This window comes from Euleptes europaea, chromosome 12 (assembly GCF_029931775.1).
Source record: "Euleptes europaea isolate rEulEur1 chromosome 12, rEulEur1.hap1, whole genome shotgun sequence".
In the NCBI taxonomy this organism is placed as follows: domain Eukaryota; kingdom Metazoa; phylum Chordata; class Lepidosauria; order Squamata; family Sphaerodactylidae; genus Euleptes; species Euleptes europaea.
The window spans coordinates 33,769,457-33,787,859 of record NC_079323.1 but is presented as its reverse complement, the minus strand read 5'-3'; the positions used below and the strand labels follow the sequence as shown (position 1 = coordinate 33,787,859).

The window sequence follows — 18,403 nt, the reverse complement described above, 5'->3', positions numbered from 1 at the left end:
CCCCATGGCGCAGAGTGTTAAGCTGCAGTACTTCAGTCAAAAGCTCTGCTCATGACCTGAGCTCGATCCCGACGGAAGGTGGTTTCAGGTAGCCAGCTCAAAGTTGACTCAGCCTTCCATCCTTCTGAGGTCGGTGAAATGAGTACCCAGCTTGCTGGGGGTAAAGGGAAGATGACTGGGGAAGGCAATGGCAAACCACCCCGAAAACAAAGTCTGCCTTGGAAATGTCGGGATGTGACATCACCCCATGGATCAGGAATGACCCGGTGCTTGCACAGGGAACCTTTACCCTTACCTTTTTAAGCTGCATTAATTCCAACTCTAATCTTCAGGTTTGCCTTTTTTTTCCCCAAACAGGAAATATTTTGATGCCACGGGCCCCTCCACTCGCCACAGCATCTTCTTTTGCAAAGCCTATGAGACCAACAACACTTGTGAGAACAGGCTCACCCAAAAAGCCTCCTACTGCTTCTGCTTCTCCAGATTACAGTAAGGATTTGAGTTACCCATTCAGGTCTTTTCCTTGTTTGTGACCATTTCAAACTGTCAGCCCAATCCATAGTTTAAAATTCCAGTAGTCCAATGGCTGTACTGGTGACATCCCATCAATCCAAGGATCAGCAGAGCTTTTGCTCATTCATCTTGTGCCATTCTCCAGAATCTCATCCAGTGACAAAGCCTATCCAGAGGGAGAGCATAAAGTAGGGAAGAGGACAGAGTGAACAGTATAGGTGCAATAATCAGGGTAGGATTAAGCCTGTGGATGTGGGTGTTAGCTGATGCAGAGAGCTCACGGATGGCTGAAGATTTAAATACTAGTAATGGGGGGAGCCCCATGGCGCAGAGTAGTAAGCTGCAGTACTGCAGTCCAAGCTCTGCTCAAGACCTGAGTTCGATCCCAACGGAAGATGGTTTCAGGAAGCTGGCTCAAGGTTGACTCAGCCTTCCATCCTTCCGAGGTCGGTAAAATGAGGACCCAGCTTGCTGGGGGTAAAGGGAAGATGACTGGGGAAGGCGCTAGCAAACTACCCCGTAAACAAAGTCTGCCTAGTAAACGTTGGGACGTGACATCACCCCATGGGTCAGGAATGACCCGGTGCTTGCACAGGGGACCTTTGCCTTTTTTTTAATGGGGGGAGACATTTTGATTGTACCCAAACCTTTTACTGGTTTTAATTTTGCTAGTTCTTCTGCTAGCTTTATTGTGGGTTTTAAACTACAGTACTACCTTATATTTAATTCTTCTGTGTTTGTACTACTGTATGTCTGGTTTTAAGCTGTGTGTGTGTTACATGCTGTCAAGTCACACTTCTGATTCATGGCGACCCTATGAATCAATGTCCTCCAACATGTCCTGTCATTAACAGCCTTGCTCAGGTCTTGCAAACTGAGAGCTGTGGCTTCCTTTATAGAGTCAATCCATCTCATGTTGGGTCTTCCTCTTTTCCTGCTGCCTTCAGCTTTTCCTAGCATTGTCTTTTCCTCTTCTCATAATGTGACCAAAGTACGATAGCCTCAGTTTAGTCGTTTTAGCTTCTAGGGACAGCTCAGCTTTGCTTTGATCTAGAACCCATTTTTATTGTTTTATTTTTTAATGTGTCCTTCTCTTATTGTCACATGTAATAATGGCCTCACTGCTGTTTTTAATTATTTTATTTTTATTTTGATGATGCTCATTCTGATTGTTAGCCTTATGGGTTCATGGATGTTGTAAGCTACCTTGGGAGTGTTTTTATTGGGAGTATGGATATAAATCTTTCAAATACACAACAAATATAGATCAGTGGAATTTTAAAGCAGCTGTACCATGGACAATTTAAAAGTTACTTCTCCTGTAGTAAAATTCTGAAAAGAAAAATTATAACAGTACATGCTTATTAAAAAAAAAAAAGGCGGGAGGGGGGACAAGGCATCAGCTGAGCAACATTTCATTTGCACTGTGAGGTCTAACTTTTACATTCCATCTGTTTTCATACTGAGTTGGCTACTCAAGTATATTCCCAGCAGGAATACTGGGAGAACTAAACAAGCACAGTTTGGCTTCATGGCCAAAGGGACAAAGAGGGCAAGGACCCAGAGGTCCTTGAAGAGCCATTGCTTGTTCCCTACACCCCGAATGCTGGTGCTCCTCCATGCACCCATGTCTGGAGGGGCAAATGCCTCCCCATCTGTGGGGGCTGCTCACAAACCCCACCCTTTCCCATCACCTTGTCTGAAGGAAGGGTGGGATGGAGTCACAGTCTCCTCTTGGGAGAACTGAACAGGCACAAGGTTTGCCATCACCCATGTCCATGGCTACAACTTGCAAAGAATTTGACTTTCAAATCGTAAAACTTCAGCATCATGTGTAGTGGATCCTTAGTTTGCAGTCTGGTCCACTGGAGTTATAACTGTTTGTGTTTCCAGAAGAGATTCACTGGTACTAATTTTGCTTGGCATGTTTCCATTGGCTTGCAGCTTGTGTATGCATAACTTTTCCTGACTATTAATGGGACATGGCATGCTATAAAAAAGATGGTCCTATTTGCCAACATTTTTTAAATGTTGCAAAGTACAAGACCTGTGCTACCTGAGGAGAAATAGACAATGAGTTAAATGGCTGAAATGTCAGTGAAACACAAAATGAATCTTTTGAGAATTTTAACAAGGATTTTGTATATTACACATGAATCATCTCCAACAGCAATAATGAGCTCAGTCATTTGGGTTATGATTATCTTTGTTTTGGCATCTCCAATAGCCTTTGGCATCTCCATCACAGCCAAATTTGTCTCTTCCCTAAGAAAAACCTAATGTAATTCCGAGTATGTACCAAGAAGAGGCTTTTCAGAAATTGATTGAGATTCACATGAAAATGAAATATGAAGTGTTATTTTAAATGTTTTGTTGTGGCTCTCTTCTCCTTAGGTAACACAACTGTGTTCAGCACACAGCCTACATCCGAGACTGATATAGCAGGCAAACCAAGGTATAAAGGTATGTCTTAAAAAGCTGATACTGAAGGAATCTATATCAGCACATATATTTTTGTCCTGTCCATCTGTCCTGTCTACCACGGGTGGGGGTGGGGGTAGGAGAATTCACTCTCTTCTGTGCAGGCTCTTGCTGTGTTCATTCAATGGTCTGGGGGGATGGCTACTTCGAGTGGCAGTCTTCCACATCATATCCCATTCCCAATGTTCTCAGCCCTCAGGAATGTTCAGGGGACTCCACTGGGAAGAGAGAGAGATAACAAAGATCCTTTCTGAGTACCCTGCACAGTTGTTAGGATCCAACCTATTGAGACATGCTAGAGAACTACAAAATAATATAAAAATAATAGAGCAGAATAGGGTGTAATGATGAAATAAAGAGCAGAATAGGGTGTAATGATGAATGATGAAATAACTTTACGTTAGCCACAGTTGGTTAAGCAAATGCTCAAACCTGGTACCTTCCTCCATGTGTACATCTTTCAAGGACTGTAGAGTTCTATAATACTATGGCTTAGCCTTATAAACAGCACATGAGATAGTAAACCTCAGATCACAGGTGAAGATTCCTGTGACAGAGCTTGTAAATTGGAGAAGACCTGCACATAAAACTAGCCATCAAGGTTCTAGCTGAGTTTTCTAAGCATCAAAATGTTTCCAAGGATAAGAAACATTTCTATAAATGAGCCCTCAGCTAAGTTACACTTCAGGCACAGGTTTACCACCTCATGTTCTTTTTAAATATGGATGTTTTCCTTACAGGTGATCATGTGAGGTACGTGAAAAAGGAAGGCGATGTTCCGTGTTCCATCACAGATACTCTCCAGCACTTCCCAAAAGAAGAAAGCGACAACAAACCAGCCCTCAACCCTCCACAAAATCCTCCTACCAACCTCACTGTGGTGACCGTTGAGGGCTGTTCATCATTTGTCGTACTGGATTGGGAAAAACCACAAAATGACACAGTCACAGGTTAGAGTGTTGTCTGCTTTTAATTTGAATGTGATGCTCACTTTCATTTCTCTTTAATTCATTTATGAGAAACATTTTTGGACAGAGCCAAGACCATAATATAAAAAGTGTTATGCAGTTTATTGTCTTGAGTCTCTTACAATGTTAGCATGAATTGTATGATATTAAGTTTCACTTCTATTGATGCTTCATTTTTGTACTGTGTTATCTGTTTGTGATAACACATTATTCCTATAACCAATTCTGACTTTTCTGCCACTTGCAAACTTGTTTAAATTAGAGAGGTATCTAAAGCATTCAAAACAACTTTCCCCAAATACTCAAAAGTTTCCATTTGTAATATCTATACCACAGAACATCTCTGGGTTTTGTAGGTATTGGTAGAATTGTTGCCTGACATTTCCTACTTGGAAATGTCCCAGTGCATTCAGTTGTGCCAAAGTAAACATGTGGTCTTTCAACCCAGTCTTGTGGAGCTATTCTTACATATCTAAGGAAGTGACAGCCCATTCCTGAAAAATGGGCCCAAAGCCCTTAGGAGTCCGACTACTGCCTCCGCCGGCACAGGGGCACAGTGCCAGGAAGGCGCACGCCGGCGTGAGTGGCCCCAGCGCCGGCGTGCAGGGCCGGGTGCCGCTCCCCGACCGCTGCTGCCTCCTGCCGGCACAGGACACGGCGGCGAGCCGGGAGGCGTTCCGGCACCCCAGGAGGCGTTCCTGGGGTGTAACAGCGCCGGCTGTGGGGCGGGGCCAACGTTAGTTTGATGGGGTTTATTCTCAATACATGTGTATAGGGTCTTAATGTGCTAATCATAGGTGTCTTGGCCATTAGTTATTGATTTATTACAATCAAATCCTGGTGGTCTTTGGAAGCTCAAAGCAGCTTTAAAAAGACATGAATGCATTTATCTACCCAAGCACTATCTATGTAGTCATGGCTGGTTCAATATTATGGATGTTTCATACATCTAAAAAAATTGGACTCTATGGCATTGAAGTCCCTCCCCTCCCCAAACTCCGCCCTCCTCAGGCTCCACCCCAAAAACTTCCCACCAGTGGCAAAGAGGGACCTGGCAACCCTATTTACCCCAGTTTTTAACTGGTTTACACTAAAAGCGTTAAGTACTGGTGGCTACACAAAAGAGGCAGCAGGTTAAAGAAATAAGATGAGCTGAATTGTATGACTGATTGATTTCGCTTCTTGATTTCAGAATATAAAGTTGTATCAACTGAAAATGGAGTCACTAATGGAAAGGACAAGTCCATTATCACTACAAATCTTACCCATTCTACCGTGGAGAACCTGAAACCTAATACAAGGTAACACAGTAAGGAAATTTTATCAAAATCTAGACTGTAATATTGAGAATGGTTTGACAAATAACTTTGTGTGCATATTTTGATAGGACTCGTTTCCTTTAGTCACTCCTCTTAGTCATTAGTGGCATCATTTCAGAAGCGATGAGAAACTGTCAGTGATAAGTCAGTGTGGTGCTGTCAAGAAGACGTTATAATACCCCCTAGCCTTGTTTATAGTGAACAAGGACTTGTATTTGTAAAACGTGTCTTATAAATGAATGATAGATCAATTCAAAGGATTAAGTGGAATAACTGGAGACTACTGCAGAAGGGCTACCAATGGAAGTTTCTAAGCATGTACTTATCTTGACATGAATTTGGCTAAGACAGTGACATGATATCAAGAGGTAATTCTCCTGCACTTCAGGGATATTCGTGCTACGCATTGCCTTTTAACACAGTAATAGTCTTTGTCAGTTATGAGCATTTCTTGCTTTTTGATTTTGTTGGACAGCTGGCTCTCTGGAAAATTCCATTTACTTATTAAGGACAGAGGCCTAATGCAGGTGTTCCATTTTCTCATAGCAACACATGCTGGATAATCGGTACTTTTTGATGGTTATTTTTGTTTCCTTAGGTGAGAAATGTTTTGGCTTTTAAATCTGGAGAGTTCTCAAGAATAATGTTTGCAGTGTTTCAGAGTAAGGAAAAATAACATCTGAGGACTTGACAAAATGCAAGCAACTAGGAAAGTACAAAACATTTTACCATAACTTTAGTTCCTTCAGCATACTTCCAACCATTAAATGTGATTGGAATGAACACAATTTGTTGGAGTACTCAGTCAAAACATTTTTATATTATGGATATTCATACCCAAGTGCCTTGGTATTTTAGTGGCTGTTGTCCTCTGAAGAGATTCACAAAGAAATAAAGTGTCCACAAAGGGTAAGATACAGTTCACCAGCTTGTCGGACCACTAATAAATTTTACACATCAACTGCAGGACATGGCTAGTTGCATACTTTGGCTATAGTCCAACACAGAGTTACATGTGTTTAAGTCTTTTTGGATCCATGGCCGTTACATTTTAGTACAGCCTGGATAAAACTGATTTAGCTGTTGGTCACAGCCTTTGCCAGACAAATAGGAGATTAGTCTTTGTTGACATACTATGCTCCTGCAGATTATCTAAATTAACAGCAACCATAAAATTCCCCAGTTACAACTGTTCATTTCTTCATACTACCCAGTTGTCAGAGATTGTGACACAAATACCTGCCTGGGTAACAGGGAATTTACCTGGGGGCAATAATCAATGTTGGCTGGTAAGATAGGACTGAGGGCAGAAAAGGGCCATTGCCAAGAAATGTATTATTTGATTCTACTAGTGAGCATCGTAAGAGAACAGTGGGGCTGGGTCATCAACATTCAGGTATACAGCTGCTGACTACCCTGCAGCACCCACTGCAGATTGGTGGCATTAGTGGCCAATACTAGTAATTGGAAGCTTATATATAGATGGCCCTTATTCAGCTCCCTTGTCTCCACCACTGGTAAGGAGATGATTGTCCTTTCCCTGAGCTGCTCAGCAAGTGCTTATGCCCCCCCTGGTCTCAATACAAGCCACTTATGGATATTTCTTGCTTCTTCTATCTTCCACCATGAATTCCTCACAAAGAGTTCTTATACTTTGAAATCTACACACTCTTGTTCCTTTTGTTTGGTTGCACTTTGGTACACCCTGGCTCCCATGCTTATCTTTTGTTCTTCTCCAAGTAAAGTTATCTGGATCTTATAGCTTTTTGGTTGTTTCACAAGTTAAATGTTGGTTTTTTAAAAAAAATATATTAGTAAAAGATACAATTTTATTTCTGTTTTTATGCAATTCCCCTTTTATTGTATAATTATTCCTTGGTTGCTGAAGAAAGTCTATATTTCGTGCATGGGTCTTTGGCATATAAAAAGTACAAGCAGTGTAATAAAACAGAACATTTTTCACCAAATCCAATTTAATATGGAATATTTTTTTTTGTTATCTTATTGTTCTAAATAGCCAGCATCTTATGTTTAGAAAGAAAGGGAACATTACCAGGATAGGTATTGCTAAATACCAGGGCCAAAAAAGGCAATACATGTGGTCTGAGTGAACACAGGGAAGGGGGTCTCCCATCACAACTTGCAGTCACACGTCGTATCAGGGCACTAATATTACCAAGCACTCTGGGACTGGATTCAACTTGAGAGTATAGCTCTGGAGGAGGAGCCTTCCCTCCTGCACCAAGCTGAAACAGCCATAGGGAGCCCTGTTTGCCCTGCTGTAAGGCTTCTTGTGTATTGACTACAGCATTTAGTGGCCCACAGATCCCCCATGGCCGCTTTGGCTGAGGAAAACAGTGCAGGAGAAAAGGCTGAAGCCTGCCCTTCCCACCTTCTGAGTTGGGCCCAAGATCACTTAAGAACATTAGTTCCCTAGTATTATGAATGACTGAAAGTCAGGTTGGGGAACCCCTGACCCATTTCCTGTCACATATGACGTCCAGTTTGGCTCAGCTGAATGTCTTTGACATCGAATTGGAAAGTTGCTTTTTTAAGTCATGAATTAAGAGGGGTTATTATCTCACAATTCCTATTTGTCTGCATATAATGTGGACACAAGGCTGATAACAGTAATACAGCTATCTCATTTTCTCCAGTACATTTCCATCAATCAGTGTTTTTCTTAATCTCTGGCCAACACCCATGGATTCCAAAGCAATGATATTTTAATTAATAGATCATATGTACTTTTCCTGTTTTACTGAATCATTTTGTTTCAAGGGTACTGAAATTCACACAGCACATTATTCAAAGTCAGGAAACTTTGCAGCCGTGCCCAAGATATTTTGCTATCAATATTAAAATATTCTGTTGGCAGAAGCTGAAAGAGAAATGGGGTGGGGGGAGGGAGTTAAATCAGAACTTCCTCCTGCATTCAACTAGAAATAATTAGTTTATGTGAGCTGTAAAGAAAAGTTGGAAGACATTGTAAACCTGGGATTAGGAGATGCCAATTTAAAGTGCCATTCTTTATCCTGTGGCCTTAAAGATAAGGATGCAGAGTAGCTTATGCGAGGCTCCAAAGTGACCTAAGTCTCCCCCATTAGCAATTGGCCATTGGTTTTCCACAGGGATTCTTGGCACTACTACTGTGCACCTTAGTTTCTCCTTACCCTGCCCTGCCTGTCCTTAAAGGTATCTTACTATGCCAAATAATGCAGTGTTGAGCCAGGAATTGTCTGTTCATAGACCTCCAGCTTTTTTCATTTTTGTTTCTGTTTTTTCTTTTTATTGCTGCATTTGCCCAGTTCTTCAATGATAAATAAAAAAATTATTTCTATTCAAATGCCATTTTGTATAAATTAGAGGTTTAGGCTAATTTCCCTCTGGTGTTGAATCAACTGGCATTGCTACATCAACATAAATTTTCATGTGTATGTAGTATTGTGGGGATGTGGAATGGTACACTATAACCTGCCCTCGTCAGATTTCAGAAGCTAAGCTGGGTCGGTACTTGGAAGGGAGACTGAGGAAGGCAATAGCAAACCACCTCTGCTTAATTGCTTTCCTTGAAAACCCCACCAGGGGGTGCTATAAGTCAGCTGTGACTTGATGGCACTGTACACACATATATAGTATTGTGGGAATGGAAGATGGGTATATTTTAAATATAAACATGGATAGTTGCTGTTGTGTGAGAAATGCCTGATATTGGCATTGACCTGAGGCAAACATGTAGCGCAAATATGCACAGGCTTAATCGATCTTATTGTCTATCTTCCTCTATCGTGGTGCATACTGGATAATATTTATCTGCTCTTGAAGTATCATAGAGTTGGGGTACAGGTTAACCCATGTACACAACTATACTGTTACACTGGCCGGAAAGCATAGGACTAAAACTTCACTCCCCCCAGCCCAGGGTTTGCCCCACAAACAACATAACGTTAACATAAGCAAAAGATGTGGTGTAAGTTAAAATGCTCCCATGGAACGTGATGGAGAGACACAGATGTCTGCATTTGAAATATAAGGGAAATCATCAGCATGATACACCATGATTGCTGTGTATAATGGTGTTGCTGTGCTTTCTGTTGCTTAAAATAGCATTGTGGTTTTTTTTAATTTCTCTGCTGGGAGAACATAGGATGCCAATTAAATTACACCGCTGTAAACTCTAGCATAGCAGCGGTCATATTAGTATGAACCATAGGATTACTGTGCCTGGTTCAGATAATCTGATGGAAAGTCAGGGATTTTGTCATGGGAACAATAATGCTGTGATATCTGTTGGGTATCTGATGAAGTGGGCTGTGAATAATCTCACAGGGAGAGTCACCTGACTCCTTCTATTGGTGTCTTTCTCCAGCAGGTGAATAACTTTTTATCTCATCTGTCATACTCTCCATAACAGTATTGGGCCTCCTTCTAGTGCTGTGTGTTCATGTGTTTTAAAAGTGAATTTTATAATTTTAACTGTATTCTTAATTGTTTTAATGTTTTTATGTCTGGCACCTTGTGGACCCTAATTGGGTGGAAAGGTGGCATAAAAATGTTTTAAATAAATAAATATGCAGGATACATAAACTGTGCTGTGGTATGCTTGCTTGTTCGTTTTTTCTTTTGCTTGTTCATTTGTAGTCTTCATGCTTTAGCCATTGTTCCTGGTTTCTATATTATAAATGTTTAACAAAACTGTAGGGAGCAGTCTAAACTGGTCTACATAAAAGTAAGTCCCATTTTATTCAATGGGGCTTACTCCCAGGAATGTGTTCGTAGGATTGTAGCTGTTGTTGCCATGGCATGCTGAATTCTGACTGTGTCTACTGTGAGTCCTGAAGGAGCCCTGAGACAAAAGAGTGGTGGTTAAGAGTGGTGGACTCTGATTTGGAGAACCAGGTTTGATTCCCCACTCCTCCACATGGAGAACCGGGTTTGATTCCCCACACCTCCACGTGGCTGAGGCTAATCTGGTGAACTGGATTTCCCCACCCCTACACATGAAGCCAAGAGCCCCGTGGCGCAGAGTGGTAAGCTGCAGTACTGCAGTCCAAGCTCTGCTCACGACCTGAATTCGATCCCGACAGAAGTCGGTTTCAGGTAGCCGGCTCAAGGTTGACTCAGCCTTCCATCCTTCCGAGGTCGGTAAAATGAGTACCCAGCTTGCTGGGGGTAAAGGGAAGATGACTGGGGAAGGCAATGGCAGACCACCCCGTACATAAAGTCTGCCTAGAAAACATCGGGATGTGACGTCACCCCATGGGTCAGGAATGACCCAGTGCTTGCACAGGGGACCTTTACCTTTACACATGAAGCCAGCTGGGTGACCTTGGGCTAGTCACAGTTCTATTAAGAGCTCTCTCAGCCCCACCTACCTCACAGGGTGTCTGTTGTGGGAGGGAAGGGGAAGGTGATTGTAAGCCACTTTGAGTCTTCCTTAAGTGGTAGAGAAAGTCGGCATATAAAAACCAACTCCTACTCCTCTTCCTCGTCCTTCTTCTTCTTCTTCTTCTTCATAAACGTTTAGTTGTTCAGGGTGAGTCCACACAGACAAAATATCCAGATGCAATATGATATCCTAAAAATATGCATACGATACATGTCTATTTGGTTGTGCCCTACGAAAAACCCTTCCTACTTATAGGTTCCTGCAGCATATACACATATACACATAGCAAAATGTACACATATACACATAGCAAAATATACATGCATGGGTTCAGTCCAGTGCAGGATACATGCACTTTCCAACACTAAAATTATAAACATCTGGGATTGGGGGGGGGGTAAATTACATTTTTCTGAAGTGCTCAAAATGTTTCACGTGCTGTACCTCGGCAATCTTTGCAATAGTCATGAAAAGTAAGCCAGTATTGTTGCTTTACTTTATGTTGATGCTTGATATTCATAGAAAGAAAAATAATGCAATTTTCTTAATTTCTTCCTAGTTATGAATTCCTTGTGATACCTAGCAACCCGCTTGGTGAAGGTCCGAGTAGTGAAACAAAGCCATTTAAAACAGAATCAGGTATGAGTTTCATTAAAGCGCATCAATTAGCTGGCACCCTTTTAAAATATTAAAAGTGTAAAGTACCACAGCAAGTTTTACATTCAGAATTGCTGGAACATCGCTTTATATCGACCTGCATTGTCCAATTTTAAAAGCACTGCCCTGCAATGGTTCTAAGTCTGTGGACAGCTGATTTGTTGAGTTTACATCTGCATTATTTCTGCCCTGATATCAAACCATGTTACTATTGCACAAACTATAATTCTTGTCAGTTACAGCAAAAAAAAAAAAAATCTTTTCCAGTGTGTATCTGTAATGCTACAAGTTATTTTGCAGTCTGACCTAGTATTCTTTTTTCTTCCTCCTTAGCGGACCCAAGAGTGAATGAGCAGATTTCAAGTAAGCACTTATACATATAGCATACTTCGATGAGAGCATATTTGTGCAGTGAGATAATGTATAGCTTTATGACAGAGTGGAACTGAAATAGAAAGGCATTCGCACATGATTTCACTTTTTCAACCTATGCCGTTTGCAAAGAATTCCTGCCAGTCTAAATGTTTACCTGAGAACTGCCCAATCAACGTGATGTAGCTCTCCCATGGCAGCTCTAGTGGCTCAGAACCAACGGGCAGAAATGAGCCAGGCACAGCTCATATTTTCTCAGCCCTGTCATTAAATTAAAAGACAGGCCAGCAAAATGAAAAAGGCTGCTTCTCGCTACATAAGCGATTTAACAGAGACACAGCAATGCTTTGCCATTGTGCTCTAGGAAATTTGCCACCAACCTCTGCTTCTACAGAGGTCTGAAAACATTGGGGGCCTGCGAAAAACACACCTGCAACGTATATTGCCTTACAAGTTCCATGTCAGGATGGGGTCTGTTAATTCATGTTGGTTACTCATGTTTAACATTCCGTGATAGCATGCTTCCTTTCTGCTGTATCTTAGTTGGTTCATTAGATACCAGTTGAAGGTGACTAACATACAAGCTTGGGTTGGCCATCATACCAAACCATGGTTAAAGAAGCCTAATGCTGTGTGGTAGTGTGATGTCTGAATTAACAAACTAGCGTGCTATCAGCCAGTAAACCAAAACTTGAAAGCATGGTTTAAAGTGAGTGTGTAAATCATGAGTTATAGCCAGGGCCGGATTTAGGTTTGATGAGGCCCTGAGCTATTGAAGGTAATGGGGCCCTTTATATGTCCCGCTGTCCTTTGTCAACAACAAATTGTCGCTGTTTTTTGTGTTGAATATATGCCATGCAACCAGTCCATGCAGAATGTAGGCACCCTATATATAGAAATGAGCAAACCAGTGATATTTTAGGGAGCAGGCTAGCAGGCGGGGCCCATTACTTACATCATAGGAGCCTACACAACACAAACACTGTTGCTGTATGTAGGTTTTATTTTATTTGTTTTTTATCTTATATTTTGGAAATGTACATCCAGGTTTTTTTTCCTTTAAATTTTTTGCGGGCCCCCAAGAGAGTGGGGCCCTAAGCTATAGCTTGTTTAGCTTATACGTAAATCCGGCACTGGTTATACCTTACAACCACGAGTAAGCCAAAGTTGCAGCAATTATTCTGTCCTCAGAAGCTCCTGAACCTCTCTACATGGTAGTCCTAAGCACACCGGAAACAAAGGCAGCCAAGCAGCTCTAAATCAGGGTTTTTCTTTTCTATGATGGGCAAAAAGAAAGAAAGAAGGAAATCCTTCATACTGCCAAGTCAAACGTACAGTGGGAAAACATCCAGGGAAACCCCATTGAGCCAATTAAAAATAATGAATGTATATGTACAATTAAGATAACAATGCCATATGTTACAACAGTGCACCAAATTGCTACATGCAATGGAAATACACATGAAAAACTGACCGAAGGCAAAAGTCCAGAAAAGTTATGGATTCCATTTTGAATAATCATCAGATAATTAATTTAAGCTAATTATTTACTCACTTCCAGTGAGGGTCTTACTATAACAGGAAAAGAAGTGTGTTGGAGAGGGGCACTGTGCATATTTTGTGAACCAGCGAGTTGTTAAGAGCGGTGGACTCTAATGTGGAGAACCAGGTTTGATTCCCCACTCCTTCACATGAGCGGCGGACTCTGATCTGGTGAACTGGGTTTGTTTCCCCACTCCTACATATGAAGCCTGCTGGGTGACCTTGAGCTAGTCACAATTCTCTTAGAACTCTCTCAGTCCCACCTACCTCACAAGGTGTCTGTTGTAAACCACTTTGAGACTCCTTAAAGGTACAGAAAAAGCGGGGTATAAAAACCAACTTTTCTTCTCTTATTACTCCAGATATTTTTCTTTTTTCTTCCCCAGCTGCAGTTCTGGAGCTGAATAGAAAAATGCCTGGAGCTATGCCCTGGGGTAGAAGTGGGGTATAAGCCACAGGAAAGATGGAGGGTTCCGTGTCCTTCTCCCATGTGATTGTTTTATTGTTAAAGAAAAACACCTCCCAATTAATATATGAATGGGTACTAGATAAAATAGAAGATAAAAACGATGAGAAGAATGTAAGTCTCTTTGGGTCTCCATCGAGAAGAAAGGTGGTGGTATAAACAAAGTAAATAAATAAATGAGAAAAAGAAACACATTTGCCAGTTTCATCTCTACTCTGGCCCTGATCTCATTCAGACATAACGTTTGTTCAGCATATGAGGGCCATAACTCCAGTCTAACTCTAGAGTAATGCTATTGTGGTAGAGTTGCTTCAGTTCTGCACCAAAGAGTTGCATTGCTCACGAGTTCCTAAAGTACACTTCAAGGGACACAAAACGTTTCCTAATAGTGTTAACAATTTCTTCGTTGACTATTTTTATCTGGATTTCAATATTTATGTCACACTCATTTTTGGTTCACTATAGCCAATAGTTGTATTTCTTGATCCCTTGCAGTGGGAAAAGATGCAATTTGGACCGAAATCAAATTCAATCCTGATGACTACTCTGAATGCAAAGGAAAACAATATGTCAAGAGGACTTGGTACAAGAAGTTCGTTGGCGTACAACTATGCAATTCCCTGAGGTACAAAATTTACCTCAGTGATTCACTTACAGGTATGTAATCCAAGGCAGTGTCACTGAATTGCCAACATGTAAGTTTATAGGATAGCTGGAACGGTAAGATTATTTATCATTTATAACGGATAAAACGCCTATAAAAACATTCTTAGCCACTCTAATGCCATTTATACAGGGTCAATTTGGAAGCTTGCTCAGAGCTCTTTTTTAAAACGCGACCTTTAAAATGACTATTCACAGTCCCAATGCAAAAGGAAAAATTCCACCCCCACACACACACTCGCCTGCTCCTTGTTTGCATAGCCATTAGCAATTGCTGGTTGCATCGCTAATGCGCAGCTGTGATTTTGCATGTTTCCTTCACGGCGGGGGCAAAGCAAACACAAAAGGTCGCGTTAGAGGGGCTCTTAAGTAATGTGAAGCAGGTATGGCCTGGCTTTGCACTTCCTGAACGACGGTTCACCGTGACAAACTCAAAAAAAATATGCGGGACAATTCAGCCTGGAACGCGCTGCTTATTAGCAAGCATAAATGGCCTGTGTGATAAAATCAAGCAGGTTTTTTGCCTACAGGCTCACCATCAAAAAATTAAAAACTAAGGCATCGCTGCTGATGTCCTATGGGTTCCCATAGAAGATGGAACATAGTAGGCAGTATCCAACCTTCTGTGCACAGAGGTTTTCCGGAGCTCTCAAGGGTACAGTATCCATCTGAAGGAACGGCTGTGCAGGTCAGTTGTCTGTAGTGAGGAGGGACAAGGGGGTGAAATGGACCTCTTACGTCAATGGAGTTGCACTTGCAGAACAGGAAGGAGGAGCAATTTCAGCCCTTGTCTTTCCTTACTGTAGCCACCCCCCACCCCCCGCCCAGCATGGCTTTTCCTGCATGCAGGTCCTGCAGCTCAGGGAATGGTCTTTCCATGGCTTGAAAGGGGTTTACAAATGGAGAGGAATACAGGGAAATTCTGCATGCTGTGCACAGAGTGGTAGGACACTTCCTAGATTTACTGAACAAAGCGGTTTTTGGTACAGAAGTGGGTAGTAACAAGGTTTGCCTGGCAAGGCTGGGAAAGTTTACCTAAATGCTGACCAAAGGTCATTAGCTATTACCGAACCAGTTATAGCAATAAGCCGTTATAGAAAGATGGATGGCATGTGACAAGCAGGACTGTAGAATAGACTAGCCCCACTTGCTTCCTCTTTATTACTGCACATCACTCCTGGTTTGATTCCCCACTCCTCCACATGAGTGGCGGAGGCTAATCTGGTGAACTGGATTTGTTTCCCCACTCCTACGCATGAAGCCAGCTGGGTGACCTTGGGCTAGTCACAGCTCTCTTAGAGCTCTCTCAGCCTCACCTACTTCACAGGGTGTCTGTTGTGGGGAGGGGAAGGGAAGGTGATTGTAAGCCGGTTTGATTCTACCTTAAGTGGTAGAGAAAGTCGGCATATAAAAACCAACTCTTCTTCTTCTTCCTTACTGCAACACATAGAGTCAAGTATTGGGGTTGCTGTATTTTTTTATGAGCATATGGCAGGTGTACGTCAGGCAAAGGAGCGGACAGAAGTGGCCACCTGATAAAGAGGTGGGTTATAGAGGAAATGCAGCATGCACATGGGTCTTGATCAGAGGCACAGTGAGTGCAATGATGGAAACATTTTCAGCCCATTCCTGAGCTGCGCCAGTGGCCGTGGCCAAAGGCCTTTGGAGGCTGGCGACGGCCCCTATGAGGGTTGCATGGTTTTTTTGCACCAGGCAGTGGTTTCGACCGGGCTCTGCGTTGCCTCCTAAGCCCGGCACACGCATTCCTCTCAGGAATGCGCTGTTTGTCAGTGTGATATATCATTTTACAAAGTTTTAGAAGTGCAGAGCTGCAGGTGACCTGCAGGTCATCTTGTGAAATCATTTACATAAGGATAGGGGCCTCCATCCCTCAATGCTCACTGGAAGTAAATGAGCATGTATGTCATTCCGATCTCTGGTTTATTTTAGTGTCTCTCCTAATGTAAACATGCCAGTGCTGTTCCTCTAAAACTGCAGCCACTATAGACTTCGTTTAGCGATCTTCTAGTAGAAGCATTTCAGCAAATGGCATTTATAGAAAGAGAGAAGGGTTTAACTTTTGAATCCTTCCTTAAGTGGCTGTGGAAAGGACCCTGAATTTTTTTTAATAAGACAGACAGAACAAAAGAGAGAAAGAACAACAGAAAACTGGAATGAGGCTAACATCAAACTAAAAATGTAAACATCTCTAGAAGCCATTTCCCACATCAAAAATGCAACACCTTAATGAAAACTGCCACAAACCATTGACTACTCAGAGGGATCTAAGATGTTTGTCACTCTCAAATTGCTCTGAGATCACTTAACCACGTGTGAAAGTAGCTAGGTTTTGCTCTCTGGCTCAGAGAGAGCAATCTCACACATGACACCACTTTCTTTACAGCGTGATGAAAAGGCGCCTGCTAGGTTCAGTAAATATGAGTCTACGGCATTATCTGGACCCATGAAAAGGTCACATGTGGGAAAAAGCTTGCCTTCATGTGTGGCTAGATGAGTAGGGTTGCCAGGTCCCTCTTTGCCACTGGCGGGAGGTTTTTGGGGCGGAGCCTGATGAGGGCGGGCTTTGGGGAGGGGAGGGACTTCAGTGCCATAGAGTCCAATGGTCAAAAAGCCATTTTCTCCAGGTGAACTGATCTCTATCGGCTGGAGATCAGTTGTAATAGCAGGAGATCTCCAGCTAGTATCTGGAGGTTGGCAACCCTATGGATGCGCAGTTGAAACAACCACCTCCTATGCAAGTGTTTCTCCTCCAAGTCAGTTATTGAGGCTGTGCCTGCGGTCCTTTAAATAACTGTGCTTATCAGGAGTTTGGATTGAGGCCCTTCACTGAGCAACTGACTGGCACAATGACTGCTTTCTGAAGGGGCTCCAGAGAGTGTTTATTACTTATAGGTGGCTTTGTAACTCACTGTAGTTCCTCTGTTGCATTTATGTAAACAAATAAATAGATAACTTCTACCAGTGTTTATACAATGCTTTGTGGCTTGGAACAACCAAGAATCAAACTGTTAAAATATTGATTTAGAGAAAATATAACAATTGTAGGCATACAAAACATAATACTCTAATTCCACACTGATGATCACCTGGAATAGTCTCTAGTGTTAAAGGATACAGGTATCTGTTATCAACTGCACCATCAGAGAGTGATGGGGGCTATTCTCTGTTTGACAAAGATTGTCAGTGGAAGGGTAGGTCCCAGAGTTGCATTGCTACAGAGTTGCATGGCTACAAAATTGCATACATGTCCATGGGGACATGGCAGGGTCAAGATGTGACTTCCCAAGGAACAGCAAAAGCATCTACTGTGCTAACATTTTTCCAGCAAAGTGTGCAATACTGGTTAACAGTTATTATTGAACCTATTCAGATGTATTAGTGTTTGCTTTGCTGCTATGTCCATGTTTTAATGGAACAGAATTTGATCTGCAGGTAATAAAAGGTATCAGTCTTCCACTGAAGTATTTGTATATCCTACTTAACATATATTTAATTTGTATATCCTGCTTAACATATATTTAATTAGTCTGATCCAGCATGGGGCCTAGGTAAGGTTTTCACACCCATGTATTTCTAACTATAGGGGGAATTGTGCCTACTCTCCCCGCTGCCCCCACCCCACCCCACCATGCATAGCTGTGTAAAAGAATAGGAAATTGTGCCATTAGCTAATAGAGGAATGGAGAGTGAGGAGTTATCTTCCTTTTAAGGAATGTTTCGACTTCTAATGGTATTGAAAGTTTATCTTTTTATCCTTAATGTTTTCAGGGAAATTTTATAATATAGGTGATCAGAGAGGGCATGGAGAAGACCATTGCCAATTCGTGGATTCTTATTTTGATGGAAAGACAGGGCAACAGCTTCCACCAGATCAACTACCTACTAAAATTGGTACGTCAACAAGGCCCTTTAAAGAAGAAAATATTTGAAAGTATGACTAAATTTGTTAAATGGTGCTTTAAAATGTGAACAACATACAAGAACAAACTCCTGTTTGAAAATGTGTACTGTA

The 18,403-nt window shown here is 41.9% G+C and overlaps 2 protein-coding genes across 2 annotated transcripts in view; one reads left to right on the top strand and one right to left on the bottom strand.

Annotated features, from left to right (window-relative positions):
• ABI3BP (ABI family member 3 binding protein) overlaps positions 1–18,403 on the top strand; it is a 166,421-nt gene that overhangs the window by 146,075 nt on the left and 1,943 nt on the right. The window contains exons 40-47 of the mRNA XM_056858638.1: positions 358–489; positions 2,908–2,976; positions 3,735–3,944; positions 5,155–5,263; positions 11,230–11,309; positions 11,661–11,690; positions 14,203–14,364; positions 18,160–18,282. Coding sequence (XP_056714616.1) covers positions 358–489; positions 2,908–2,976; positions 3,735–3,944; positions 5,155–5,263; positions 11,230–11,309; positions 11,661–11,690; positions 14,203–14,364; positions 18,160–18,282 — 915 coding nt within the window. The remainder of the gene's footprint in view (positions 1–357; positions 490–2,907; positions 2,977–3,734; positions 3,945–5,154; positions 5,264–11,229; positions 11,310–11,660; positions 11,691–14,202; positions 14,365–18,159; positions 18,283–18,403) is intronic.
• NIT2 (nitrilase family member 2) overlaps positions 4,294–18,403 on the bottom strand; it is a 160,072-nt gene continuing 145,962 nt past the window's right edge. Inside the window, exon 11 of the mRNA XM_056858634.1 lies at positions 4,294–4,303. The gene's annotated coding sequence lies outside the window, so the exon portion shown is untranslated. The remainder of the gene's footprint in view (positions 4,304–18,403) is intronic.